At 41.7% G+C, this 13853-nt stretch overlaps 1 protein-coding gene across 1 annotated transcript; it reads right to left on the bottom strand.

Moving 5' to 3' along the window:
- Positions 1-847: 847 nt before the first annotated feature.
- Positions 848-5916, bottom strand: PENK (proenkephalin). The gene is made up of 4 exons (XM_019711081.2): positions 5776-5916; positions 5622-5678; positions 4986-5126; positions 848-1838 (listed from the first exon to the last, which is right to left on the bottom strand). The coding sequence occupies exons 3-4, from the start codon at positions 5121-5123 to the stop codon at positions 1176-1178; spliced, it is 801 nt and encodes a 266-aa protein (XP_019566640.2). The 5' UTR covers positions 5124-5126; positions 5622-5678; positions 5776-5916; the 3' UTR covers positions 848-1175.
- Between the last annotated feature and the right edge of the window lie 7937 nt (positions 5917-13853).

The following is a 13853-nucleotide window of genomic DNA, read 5'->3' as shown; positions in this document are numbered from 1 at the left end:
GAACACATAGGAGAGGACTTAGTGGATAGGAGGTTAGCTGCAGTTATTTTCAATTAGAAAAAAAAAGTTACAGTTTTTGGTACCAGAATATTGCCTCAAATGGTTTAATTCATATGAAATAGTCACAAATTCCTGTGGGGTGAGAATTTGCCTTATAAAACATCCATAATACCTTTCTATTGACCTGGTAACCAAATTCCTTCATTCCTTCCTTTATTCATTCATAAGATATTGGAGAATGCACTGTGGTGTGGTAGAAGGGTGGACAATAATGAACAATATATAGTCCCAATATATTCTCCCAATTTTTGGTAGTGACATGGGCGAGAGACAGGGAACTGGAGTGGGAAAGACATTGGGAGCAAGAAGTTCGGGGTCTTAATTCTTTTTTCTGTCCTTCAACTGCTGGGCAACCTTGGGCCAACTACTTAACTTTGCTGGGCTTCACCTTCATTTGTAAAATGGGTTTAAATTATCTTTAATTACTTATTAACTTCTAAAATACTTTGCTGAAGAAAAAAGACATAAACATCTGAATGTAAATGCATATTTTCTTATGTATAAGGGCATACCCTGTTTCTTTATTAAACTTTGGTTTTCTTCAGGCATCTGATTTCCAGAAATGAGAGTGGGAATACATTTTATTTTGCTCTAATGTGTTTACTCCTCTAAGAGTTCATGTGTGAGGAATGAAATGAAAACTGTTTTTGCAGCCACAGCTGTTGGAGAAGGAGGCCAGTGATGATTCTGTCAAAAGCACACAGTTTCACTGTGTCTGAGTTTAGGATTTACTGTGGAAACACAGACGTGAATGAGGGCCTTGGAGAAGAAGAGACTTGCAAGAATGTTATGCAGTTGGGGTAAGGGGTTTATTATATCCATATACAAGTAAGCATTTATTGATATTTTGTCAAAAATAAAGGACAAGGTGACAGAAACTGTTTTAGCATGAAAACAAGACCGCAGCAATAATCCAATACTGAGCTTAAAGACTCTCAAAAGAACACAGAACCTGGAATGAGAACTTTCAGGTTATGTAGTTAGTTATCCGAACAATAAAGTCAAGTATACAGTGCAAGCAACACATGACAATATAACACGATTAACGAGGCAGTCTCTCACTGGGGGATAGAGGAAACCTTGCTGGGGCTCGGGTCACTGAAGGGGAAAGGGTATTAAAACCTCATAAATCCTCCATATCTCTTCTCCATTTGGGGAACTTCTTTTGAGTAACTTTCACCCTCTTCGTCGGAGGGCAGAGAATCAGCGAAGCGCTTCAGGAAGCCCCCGTACCTTTTCTGGTAGTCCATCCACCATTCTGGGCGACCAACTCTTCTCATGAAGCCCCCATATCGCTTCTGCAGCTCTTTGGCTTCGTCTTCCAGTTGGGGGCTTCTCTTTAAGCCTCTCATGAAGCCCCCGTATCTCTTGCTCACTTCTTCATCGTCACTGCCCTGTTGGTGGTGGCTGCTCTCTCGGTTGTCCCCTGTTGCCAGCAGCTCTTTCAGCAGGTCTGAGGAATTGCCCAGGGAGTCATCCTCCTCTATATCCTTCTTCATGAAGCCCCCGTATCTCTTGGCAAGCATTCCACCTCCATTTGCCTGTTCTTCCGGTTCCAGAGGATAAAGCTCATCCATTTTCTTCATGAAGCCTCCATACCTTTTCATGAAGCCCCCATACTTCTTGGCCAGCACAAGGTTCTCCTCCTGTTTGCTGCGTTCTCGGAGGGCGCTTGCGCCATCTTGAGGAAGCTGCAGGTTGGACAGCTGAAGGAGCTCTTTGCAGGTCTCCCAGGTTTTGAGAGAAGGCAGTTTCCCTTCACATTCCAGGGTGCAAGCCTGGGAAGAACAATTCACTTTAAGGATAGAAAGAGGCTTTTCTGATTGTATTAAGTAAACAGATTTGTGTGGACCACAGTATATTTGCTTTGATATGGAAACTCCCAGATAATAATTACCATTTTCTTATGACAATTTTATGTCATCCTGAGCAGGCAAATCAAAGGAAAATTGAAAGGGGAAATTGTGCAGAAGCAATTTTCTGGATCAGAAGCAAAAAACTGGATCTTTTTTTGAATTTTAGCAGATTATATATATTGTGCCATTTCAATATTGTAAAGGATTCTTTTCTACCCGATTTTAACCTAGATTGGCTGCCTGCATAATGTAATTTACTGGATAATTTTCCACTATTGATTTTATTTTCTTTGAGCTTTTTTCTAACAAAGAGGGAGAAGAATTTCTTTTTTACCTAATCAGGGACATTATCCCCAAATTCCTTTTATCTTCTTGTCTTGCAGATAAAGTCAATATTAATAATACAAGGTTTGTTTACTTTCTTGTACTAATATTTTACTTGGAATGGTATCCCATATTTCTGCAAACATTTCCAATCTTTAAAGAAAAACAACAAATTGAAAATAGATTTGAAAAGAAAGACATTCTAAAAACTCAGTTTAAATCTATGAATTATTTGGATTACGACATTGATTTTATGAAAGTAGAGTTGTTTTGCTTCCCCCCTTGATTGATTAAAACATATTTAATCATCTTGAACTAAATGCTTATAATTATGAGATCCAATATGAAAATATGTATATGCAAATGTTTATTTATGTTTCTCTTCTTAGCATTTAGTTATGAGTGTACAGAACAAGACTTGTCCAATGGAAATCATGTCATTTTACAATAGGAATAATCTATATACTTGTACAATTCCTTCCTTTTTATTATATAATAATTAAATTCTAATTATTGTACGATTTAGGCTTTATATACTAATAGTCTTGTTAAGAGTCTCCTCTATTCAACAGACCACTTTGATATGATAAAGAGTACTAACATTACATGAACATTCACAAAATCTATAGGATATTTCTGAGCATTTTAGGGGGTTTTATGGTCCCCTAAAGTCTACTTATAGAACTCAGGTTACACACTCTTTATTTAGAAAAAACAGATCTTTCCCTGGTATTTAAAAATATATTGGTATTTTGATTGATATAAAATTCACACATATTGTTTTCACAATGAAAGAAAGCATTCTATTAGCACAACAAAATTATTTAGGGTATATATTTAACCAGCTTTTAGTGATTATTTAAGCTTTGTGTCTAAAAAAGTTAAATGTATGTATATATAAAAATCTAAAGATGATCTAATTAAAGTGATCCTGTTTTATTCTTGATATCTGATTAAGAAATCAAACATCACTAAAAACTTAAGATGTTCAGGTGTCAATAATATTTCCATTCTAAAATATAATTTAAATAATCTCTTTTCCAAAAATTAATGTTGAGTATTTTTTACACTATTACCAAAATGCTTTTTAATGTTGGAATTGCTTCAAAAACAAATAATGAGAAATAACCAGAATAACACACTCATACTAAAGAAGTGATATTAATTTGTATGTTCTTGTATATGACTGCATTTTTTTGTTGCATTTATCACACTCTGTGTTATATGGTCAAGCTTATATTTGATGGTAAATTGTATTTGGACATTAGTCATGGCATACCTGCTTATCTTTCTGTCTGTCACAGAACCAAGCACAAGTGTCTTTCACATGGTAGAAGCTCAATAAATATTTGTTACTTTGATTTTACTACATAGTTTTGGCTAGACAACTTCATTTCTCATATGTCTTTTTTGCATCCAAGCTAAAATTCCAGGACTGCTGTCTTTCTAACAACATAGTCATTAACAAAGCCTTTTGTCGCAGAGAAAGTAACAACCCTAAATGTCAGCCCCCATACAAAACAAATCAGTTAAACAAAAAACAAATTCGAAAGAGAAAAAAAAGATAGATGAAGGGGATTGTTATATCTATTTAAGATGTAATATTTTTCTCCTAGTTTAAATACATATTTTTCTCTTTAAGGCCATGTTAGCACATGCACATACCAAATAAAATGAATCAGGTAATTCAAATGAAATAAATATTTAATCTGAAATATACGCTTTGGATTTTGTGGAATTCTTTCCTTAATTTTTGCCCCAATTTTATGAATCTACATAAAATTTCTTCAAAGGCTCAAGGGAGGAGCTTAACTCCTTGGATGAATACATTATTCTCCACTGAGTGGTTGAAGTCATAACAGAATTTCAACAAATTGAGAAGAGTACAAAGGAATCACTGGGGCACTAGTTAAAATGACGCTTCCCGGGTCCCACATTCGGAGATTCTGGGACACCGGGTGATTCAAGAGCACATGGATATTGATTGGAATGAGTTCTTTTGTCTTCAGCTTTCAAAATATTTCCCTAAGGCCCTGGGGTGTATGTAGTTTATCTTTGCATTATTGCCACTTCTTTGGACCCTGGCCACCTCTCCTGTGCCTTTTTCGTAGCTGAATTACACTGTTATCTTAGTAGGTTTTACCAAAGTACGTTAAAGACAAGACAGAAGTTGAATTCCAGCGTTACTAGCCTATGAGACAGTTGCTGATTTTTTTTCTCCTGTCTACTGCGCTCTCTCTCCTTCCTCTCCCTTTGTCTCTACCTCATTCCTTAGCTCTCCCCTATCCACTGGTGAGGATAAGGGCTTGAAGGAAGTGAGGTTTAGGGTTAGAGAAATGAAATCCGAAGGAGACGAAATGTCCCTAATAAAAAAATGACATTTTCGGGAAGGATGGGAGGATGGTTGTGTGTGGAACGGGCCCTTAGCGGGGTATGTTAGGAGTTGGGGTGAATGGACATCTATTTTCCTTGGGACAGGTGAGGCGACACCCCAGTGCTCTCCGAGGTGCTGACGAGAGCACCTCTCCGGGCTCCCGCATCCCCCGGGTTAAAACAAACTTGGTTTGTGTGGAGACATCGCCGCCCTTACCCTTCTTTAAATAGTCGCGGGTCTCCGAAACTGAGAGCTAGAGCGGGTCCTGGGTCAGTGTAGGGGGAACCTTCGGGACACCGGGGTCTCCAGAGATCAGGAGACGCCCCGCACGGTGATCGCTACTGGCTCACTCATCGTGCTAAAACACTCACCAGCGGGTTGATATCGGTCGGGCGCGTCAGTCGGTAGCTGCACGTCGCGCAGTCCTGGCTGCATTCCGCCCGCACTGTCGCCAGGAGCCCGGGGCCGAGCGCCAGCAGCCAGGTGCAGAGTCTCAGGAATCGCGCCATGGGCTGCAGGGACAGAGGAACGCGAACTCCGAGCCTGCTCGGGCGCAAAGGGGGTCCCTCAGAAGGACCCTCGGTGGGACAGTCCGAACTGGGGGTTTGTGGAGCAAGGGCAAGGGCAAGAGCAAGAGCTGCTACGGATGCTCCTTCCTGGGCCCCCGCCCTCCCGGCAGATGCCGTTTCGAGAGGCCCGGGGACAGGTCAGATCACCTCGCAGTTCCCAGGCTGGCGTCCCGAGCCCGGGGCTGCCCGGGGCTGCCCGGGGCTGCCCGGGGCACTGGGCTCTCTTTCTGGACGTCAGCTGCCCCAGCAGGATTCTGGAGGGAACAGCTAAGACCAAATGCGCAAAAACGGGAGCCTGGGGAAACGCGACATTGACCCAGGTCACAAACAGGGACAGGAAGAAAGTTGGGGAACCCCACGCAATGAAACGCAGAACAGATCAGGCTGACGGTCCCAAAACGCACGCAGCTAATGCGAGCTCTGGGCAAGTTCACTCACGTTGACGATGTTTGGATGGCTCAGGCTGGTGGCAGAAACCGGGTCCCAGGCACGACACTAGAGGTAGAGGAGAAGAAGGCAGGTGTAAGGGGCTGGGGGCAGCCGGGAGAAGAGGCTGGGAAGGGTAGGGGGCGCGGGCAGGCGCCTGCCTCACCGTCGCGCTGGATGGAGTCGCTGCGGGGCCGCCCGCTGGACTGCAGGGCTCAGAGCGCCTGCCTCACCTCGCCTCGCTGTCCCGGGGCTGGCGGCTGCTGGAGCCACTTTATAATTAGCCCCAAACCCAAGGAGGCGAGCGCGCCCCAATCGCCGTTAGGCTGCAGCTGACGCAGGCCCTACGCCAGCCCCGCCGACGCCATCGCGGGAGGTGTCTGTCCCGGCGGGTGCACGCGCCGCTCCAGGCACTGGGGGTGGGGTCGGGGGGGGGGGATAGCCTTTGGTGGCTTTCCTCGCGGCCGGGTGACAAACCAAGGCAGTTAGTAAATTTGGGGAGGAAGTGGAATGAGATTAAGTCCCTCCAGGGTAGGGTCACTGAAATTACACTCCCTGGGGGTCCGGGCTCCAAGAAGAGAGCCAAAGTGAGGGCGTTTAGGAGGGTCAGATGGACTGACTGATTTAGATTTCTGGAATGTGCTGGAGACCCTTGGAGCTGGTGAACCTGCCTCTTCTCCGCCTCCACCTGGGGCACACTCGTGGTTGCAGTGGGCACCAAGTACAGCCGTCCCGAAAGTCTCCATTTATCCATCCGTCTGTCCCCACACTAGACTCTGAGTTCCTTGCTGCAGAGTCTGACATCACCAGGAACCGAATAGGCGCTCAGTTAATGGTTAAAGAAATGAATGATTGAAACTTTACGGGAATCCTTAAATCTCGGGGCTGAGCTTTTCCCCTGGCTCGTTAGTGAGACACCTTGCCAAGCGTGGACGCAGTAAAACCTAAGCTTCTGGAACGGTGTTCTTCCGGAAACTGCACGCTGTTCCGCCACTGCGGGAAGGGACCCGTCTTTACCCAGCTCCCCTGGCAGGCTTCCAAGCCGGAGTCCTGCTGCCTCAAGCGCGCGGTCCAGGGTGTCCCTGGGGGTGTTTGAAGAGTAGGAGGGGGTGCCGGGGCGAGTGTGACGTCAGCACTCCAGCACTGTACTGGCGATCCAGCTATGAGGGACGCACTGCCCCTGGCATCCTCAGCTTGGGAAGTTATTTATCTTGTCTAAGGATTCAGTTTCCCCGTTGGGCAAATAGGGCCATTCAAGGGTTGCGGAGAGACGCAAATGAAATGATGGAGGAAAACATTTACCTTGTGCCTAGCACGTAGCAAGCCCTAAAAATGTTTCTAATCATGTCATCCATCTACCTTTTGTCTGTCATCTACCATCATACGTCTATGTATCTATCTATCCATGCCCTAGAGGGAAACCGCAAACAGTACCAAAGCCTGCACATAAAGAAAGGGTCTCAGGGCTCTCCCAGACATAAGTGCTCTCTGCAAGGGACAGGCCACCACTTCAACCTTAGCGGAGACCACCGCGGAGCTCCTCGGAAGCTCCGGCCACGCTCTCGCATTTTCGTCGCTAGAGGGCAGCGCTCTCCTGCGTAGGTTTCGGCGCTCCAGGGAAGGGGTCTCAGCTTGCCGGCGTGGGAGACTCACCCGGGGTGGCCGCCGAGCAGCCTTGCCGCTGGTGTCGGGAAAGCGGGGCTTAGGAGTGCGGAGGCAGAACCCCGGCATAGCCCTGACACATTTTGCCAGAAGAACATAACGTTTCCCTTTCATTTTAGGCTTTTCACCATCAGGGAGCTGATGGTGTCCTCTCCAGCTACTTATCCGTGTCCCCAACCGAAATGAGAGCTGACATCTGTAAATAACATCTGCCTTTACAAAGCCCTGTTGCCAGGGCTTTGTAAAAGCAGCGGACTACACTGCAGTACTCAGTGCGAAAGGAGTACATGAACAGGCCCTGCCTAAAATGAAAGAAAAATTTCTCTGAGAGCTGGCATATCTGGGATCACCCGAGAATTTTAAACACATACTTAGGGGCAAGAGGCTGAGACGTGTGTGTGTGTGTGTGTGTGTGTGTGTGTGTGTGTGTAGAGAGTGAGATGGAGAGAGAGAGAGAGAGAGAGAGAGAGAGAGAGAGAGAGAGAGAGAGAGAGAACTGCTTCCTTAGGATACACAGTGCTTCCTTAGAATCTTGGGAAAGTAGAAGCTTAAGGCTGAAAACTGTTTTGGGGTAATTTATCAGAACCCTCATTCTACATACGGGCAAAACTGAAGCTCAGGGCGTCCAAGTGACCAGCTTAGATGGTGGCAGAACCAGGTTTCCCCACACTTCCTCTCTGGCACCCACCTCAGGCCTGATTTGTTTCTGTTAGAACAGCTAATACCTGCTTTGAGTTAGTTTATCAAGGTTAATCTGCATCTATCTCTGCGGCTTTTTAAATGTTAGGGGACAGAGAAACAGAGAAAAACACAGGGCTGTCCTCTAGATGTAGTGCAGGGATACTTAGTGCCTAGCATCCACCCCAATACTTGGAGCATATTGAATAAACGTGTGTTGGCTGCCTGGCTGAAGGAAGGAATGAGGTGGTGAGAGGTCAATCTTGTTTGCATACCTTAATCAGAGACATGTCTTCCCATTACCTGCCCCAGTCTACCCTGGAGGCCAAAGGGCATACATTTTTGTATCCATTTCTTTATGCTTGAACAGTGCCAGTGGGTTGCAAGGAATTCACCTTTTCACGATCCTCTAAATATTATCAAGAATGAACAGAATTTGCAGTTACCTTCTGGGAAAAAAAACTGCTGTAGAAATGAGACTCAAAAAAGGGAAGGGGACATTCTCTTAAAACATTTAATCCAGAGAATTCTGACTTCCAGGTCAAGATCAAGACGTCACCTTCTTCTGATCCCAGGGTCCCAAACATTAGACAAAAGGGATTCATTACAGAGACCAAAAAAAAAAAAAAAAAAAAAAAGGTGGCTTTTAAAGTCCCAATGATGAGTGGTGTTTCACTCAGTTCTTAGGTGTTCTACAAGCAGGTAGGATGGATTTTAAAAAGTCCTTTCAGTGTTTTCTTCTATCATTTCCAGGTTGAAGATGCCTAAATCGAATGATGTCTCTCAGGTATGCGTTCCTCTCCTCCCCTGTCCTTGCTGCCACCTAAATACACATACTTTGTTATGGAACCTGATTTCCTTCTGCTCCTCTTTCCCTAAAATAGCAATAGTGAGAACATGGCTGTTCTGCCCTCTGGGGATTGTGTAGTGTTTCAGCGTAAAAGCACCATGTTCTAACATTTCCGATGTTCGAAGCGATGCCAGAGGCAGGGCAAACTTGCCAGTTTTCAGTTACAATCTAAAGTACACACTTCGCAAGATAAGATTCTGTGAGCTGGGCATGTTACGGTGAATTATCACAATTCTTCTGTTAAGGGGTTCTTCTTCCGACTGGCTCAGAGTACCATAGCAGAAGTTGGAAGTGGAGTTGGTTGTAAGGAGAGGTTTTTATGGTGTGATAAATCCCCATTTTAAGGAAAGCGAGTGCTGGTACATTCTTACTCTCAAAAATTCAGGAAATAAACCCCTTGGAAGACAAAGTAACCTGGTACACAGTATGTGTTAATGTGTGTGTGTGTGTGTGTGAGAGAGAGAGAGAGAGAGAGAGAGAGAGAGAGAGAGAGAGAGAGAGGAGGGAACAACAAAATCAGCAGGGAAGGGAAACTGAACTAAGCATATCAAACATACTGTTAATATACTGTAAACTTAGAAATGAGATAGGGTTCCTAAGTTTGGCCTTCCGCTTTCAGGGGACAATAAATTTTAGTATTAAGCATAGGTAATTAAACCATGAATAAAACAAGTTACGTTGTGACTCATAGGTTAAAAGAAGATAAAACTTCGGATCCAAGCAATATATGGATTCTTGAGCAGCTTGACTTTGATAAATGACTTTTGGAATTGCCTTGAAGGAATTTAATAGCCACACGAGAGAACCAGTCATGTTAAAAACTTGTATTGTCTCTTTGAACCTGAACTTTATTTCATAACTTGACTTTGATTTGTTTTCTTTTGTGTGTGTGTGTATGTGGGGGGTTGTTTCCAAAATTAAATTCCAGTTTCCCACCTATAGACCTGCAGAGAAAGCAAAAATATTCATTGAAGGAATGAAAACATTCACCAAGGAAACAATTTTCATAATTGGGGCAATGCCAGAAGAGAAGTTCTAAGCAGGTTTTGAGCAATAATAAATCACTGGAGTCAGGCTCCCAGATTCTAGAGGGGACTCCTCTGCATATGATCCACAGCACAGAGCTTTATAATACTGGATACTCTGTAAAGCTGTTTTTAAAAACTATGCTTCTACTTGTAGCTACATCTCCCATAACTCCCATGCTTATGGGATGGACTCAAAAAGTCAAAAGCTTGTCATAAAATTATGTAGAGGACGGGCTAAACCCCTGCACATCTAACTCGGTAATTCACACCTAACTCTACAATTACTATCTTGACATCTACTTTGCTGTATATCGAGCCTAGATAAAAGTATTCTTTTTATGTGCATGAATCTTGTGAAAACCCACCTAGAGAAAGTGCTCTTGTGTGGCACAAAATGGAGTAAGAGAATATGATGTTGAAATATGTGCCTTCTTTCTACTCGGAAGCTCTTATCTGATAAATTTCATGGAAAAACAAATCCAGGGAATATTTTAGCAGATATTCTAGAAACTAACAAAATGCAAGATTTTATGGGGGTAGGGGACAATTATTTTGGTGTTAAGAGTTTAGGATCAGAAAATGCTAATTTTAATTTCCATGTTCGCTATTAATTAAGTGTGTAAACTTGGGAAAGTTAATCTCTAAACCTCATTTTTCTCATCTATACAATGTGGAAAATAAAACCAACCACTCTAGTTTGTTTCATGGATTAAATGAAAAGCTAATATACACTATGTGTAGGTAGGTATTCAATTTATATGAATGACACTTTTTACTGTGCTGTGTTAAACTTGAATTTCTGAGGCAAAATGATTTTTTCTCAGTTCCTATATTGTCATGTTCTTGGCCTCTTATTTTTGGAGCTATGATTTGGTTGCCTTAATGGAGTGTTCAGATAATGAAAGCAAGTGAGTATTTTGATAATGGGTAAAGGAAACAGGCTATTTATCTACTTGGATCCAGTGCTTCAAAATAAATATTACAATGATAGAGAAACTTATAATAACTGCAGGTAGCAAATTGTTTCATAAAAATGTAATGAGATATTGCTAGAAAAGAGGACTTGTAGATGGCACACACAATCTTATCAACTGTTATTTTATTTGGGATATATTATGTAGCATTACTCTCCAACATTTCTGTGTGTTGCAGAGCAAATTAGGGGAGGTAAAGCATGGTATAGGTGTTTGGACCAGGGCACTCAAGGTTCCAAAGAAGGGCAGGGTTTGAAAAAGTGGAGAAGACAGCAGAGAGTGTCCTAGGAAAAGTCAGAGACAAAGAGGAGCCTGTCATTGAAGACAGCTATCAGAGTGCAAGGCAGTGTGGATGGGGAATTGATCTGAACTGAGAAGCCTCTGGTGGGGTGGAGTGGGGAACACTGGGAGAGAAGAAGGAAGGAGATTGTTCAACCACTCTTGTTCTGGGGCACTGGGACAGAGCAGCTGGTCGCTCAGGGCAGCATGGCATAGAGAGCATTGATTCCCACAAGCCCCCCTTTGCTCTGCAATGTCCACTCCCACAGTGAGTTCACTAGGGAGCGAGATGCCCCCCAGAAGATTTTTTCAGAGACAGGGTAAGAAGACATATTTTGTTCCTCATGTATAATGTGTTTGTGATTTTAACTTCATATGCCCCAGTGAGAATAAGGCAGAAAGTGAGTGTGTTGGAATCACTTCTTATCATCTGCCCAGTCCATTATTCTCCCCTAGAAGGGATACACACAAAGATTAATCCGCTGATTAATTGTTAATCAGTGGACATTCATGGAGGCAAGTTCTCCTTTAGCTTCTTGTCATAGGACCCCCAAATGTATTTGCTTCTTCTAGTTACATTGTCTCTGATTTTGCATTTGACATCCTCCCAAGCCCTTAGGAAGTTTGTGTCACTGACTACTCCTTTCTCACTTCTATTGTTGGTTTTTGCCTGTTGGTGCTTAGACCTCATATACCCTCATAAGTATAAAATCTTGCTTATTTTTCTCTCATTTTGAAAAAAGAGCACTTTCTTAAATCTGTAGTCATTCTACTTCCAGCCCAAGTTCTGTCCTAACTCTGTCTCACAGGTACCATTGTTGAAGGATGGTCTAACTTCTTTGTTGGCCTTTCTTCATCTATGAATTCCTTACTTCACTGCCATTTTGCTTTTGTTTTTACCACTCCAGTGAAATCATAATTGTTCAAGTTGGCAATAATCTTTTAGATGAAAATTCCAGAAACTCTTTTCAGTCATGATATTACTTGTCATTCTGCACTATTGGACCCCATTATCCATTCCCTCTTTCTAGGAATTTTCCCTAAAACTTTTTCACTTATCCTTTTGGTTGTTCTTTCTTACTCTATTTTTTGGACTTTTCTTTCTCCCTCTGTCCTTTAAATAGTGATGTTTCCTAAGGTTTTTTCCTGTGCCTCATCTCAAGTCGTACATCTGTTTGGAAAAACTTATCACTCCAGGACTTTCTGTCTCATCTATGTATCAATTATTCCTAAATCTTTATCTTCAGTTGTGGCTCCTTCTCTGTCTACGTGAGTGTAGCTCAATGTGTGTGTGTTCCAGGCACCTCAAAGTTATCCTGTGTTCAACTAGTTTAATCATCTCCTTCAGATTTGCCCTTGCTCCTGTATTCACTCTCAGTGAATGACAGACATCTGGAAATCATTCGTTTAAAAATTTTAAATTTAGCATTCTAATGGATTAGTGACATCTTGTAATTTTATTTTATGTTTTCCTGATGACTAACGATGTTGAGCTTCTTTTCCTGTGCTTTTGGATCGTTCATATCCTTTGTGATATATTAATTCAAATATTTTGCCCATTTTTATGGGATTGTTTATCTTTTTATGATTGGGTTGTCAGAGCTCTTTAAATATTCCGGCTATAAGCCTTTTGTCATAAATACATATTGTGAATATTTTCTCCTGATGTCAAGCTTGCCTTTTTATTTCTTGACCATATCTTTTGAAGAACAGAAGATTTATGTCTTATCTAAGAAATCTTTGCATACCCCAAGTTTGTGAACAAACTCTCTTGTTTTTTTCTAGAAATTTTGTAGTTTTGGTTGTTATGTTTAAGTCTTTGATATATACCAAGTTAATATTTGGGTCTGTGGTAAAGCCAAAGTTCATTTTTTCTTCAGAATAAATATCCAGTGTTCCAGCACTATTTATTGAAAAGTCTATTCTTTTCCCATTGACTTATCCCAGCAACTTTGTCAAAAATCAGTTCAACATATATATGTGAATCTATTTTTGAATTTGTGTTAAGATTATCTGTTCCACTGATCAATACATCTATATGCTAACATTCAGCATTGTCTTAATTACTGTAGCTTTATATTAAATCTTGAAATATTCCAATTTTTGTTCTCTTTTTTGTAACAGCTTTGGCCATTATAGGTTCTTTACATTTCCATATAAATTTTAAAATTAGTTCATCAATTTATTCAGAAAAGCCTCCTGGGATTTTGCTTGGACTGAGTTAAATTTGTAGATCAGTTTTGGGCAATTGACATCTTAACAACTGTGTCTCCCAGTCCATGAGCATGTTACATTTCTCCATTTATTCAGTCTTCTAATGTAATTTTTCTCAGCAATGTTTTGTAGTTTTAAGTATATAAGTATTGCACATATTTTGTAAATTATATTCATAAGCATTTCATACATTAAGATGTCTTTCCAATGGTATTATTTTAAGGTTTATTTTCCAATTGTTTGTTGGTAGTTCTATTTTGTTTTTAATAAAGAGGGACAAACTCTTGTAGGTACTGTTATTCTACTTTATATTATAATCAATCGTGCATTTCTCTTCTCCTTGCCGGTAGGTGACTTCCCATAGTCTTCCTTTCATTCCCCAATGTGTAGGCAAAAATACTTGTATAAAATATACACTCAATAAAAGTGTTTCTGAATAATGGTATCACTTTCAAGATCAAGTTCATTTAGGATTAGTGCTCAAAAGACCAGGAAAAAAGCACTCAAAATTAAAAACTCTGGGGCTTCTCATAGCTTGAGCTATATCTGAAAAGGAGAG

This window comes from Rhinolophus sinicus, linkage group LG14 (assembly GCF_036562045.2).
Source record: "Rhinolophus sinicus isolate RSC01 linkage group LG14, ASM3656204v1, whole genome shotgun sequence".
NCBI lineage: Eukaryota > Metazoa > Chordata > Mammalia > Chiroptera > Rhinolophidae > Rhinolophus > Rhinolophus sinicus.
Note: the sequence above shows the minus strand (reverse complement) of the source record. Positions and strands in the feature narration are given on the sequence as shown.

What these genes read in the sequence shown, in the direction of transcription:
- PENK (XM_019711081.2), bottom strand. Translation starts at nt 5,123, where the DNA reads ATGGCGCGATTCCTGAGACTCTGCACCTGGCTGCTGGCGCTCGGCCCC. An exon ending in CGACCGATATCAACCCGCTG is followed by an intron (nt 1,839 to 4,985) that starts GTGAGTGTTTTA and finishes TGTTCTTCCCAG; the next exon opens with GCTTGCACCCTGGAATGTGA.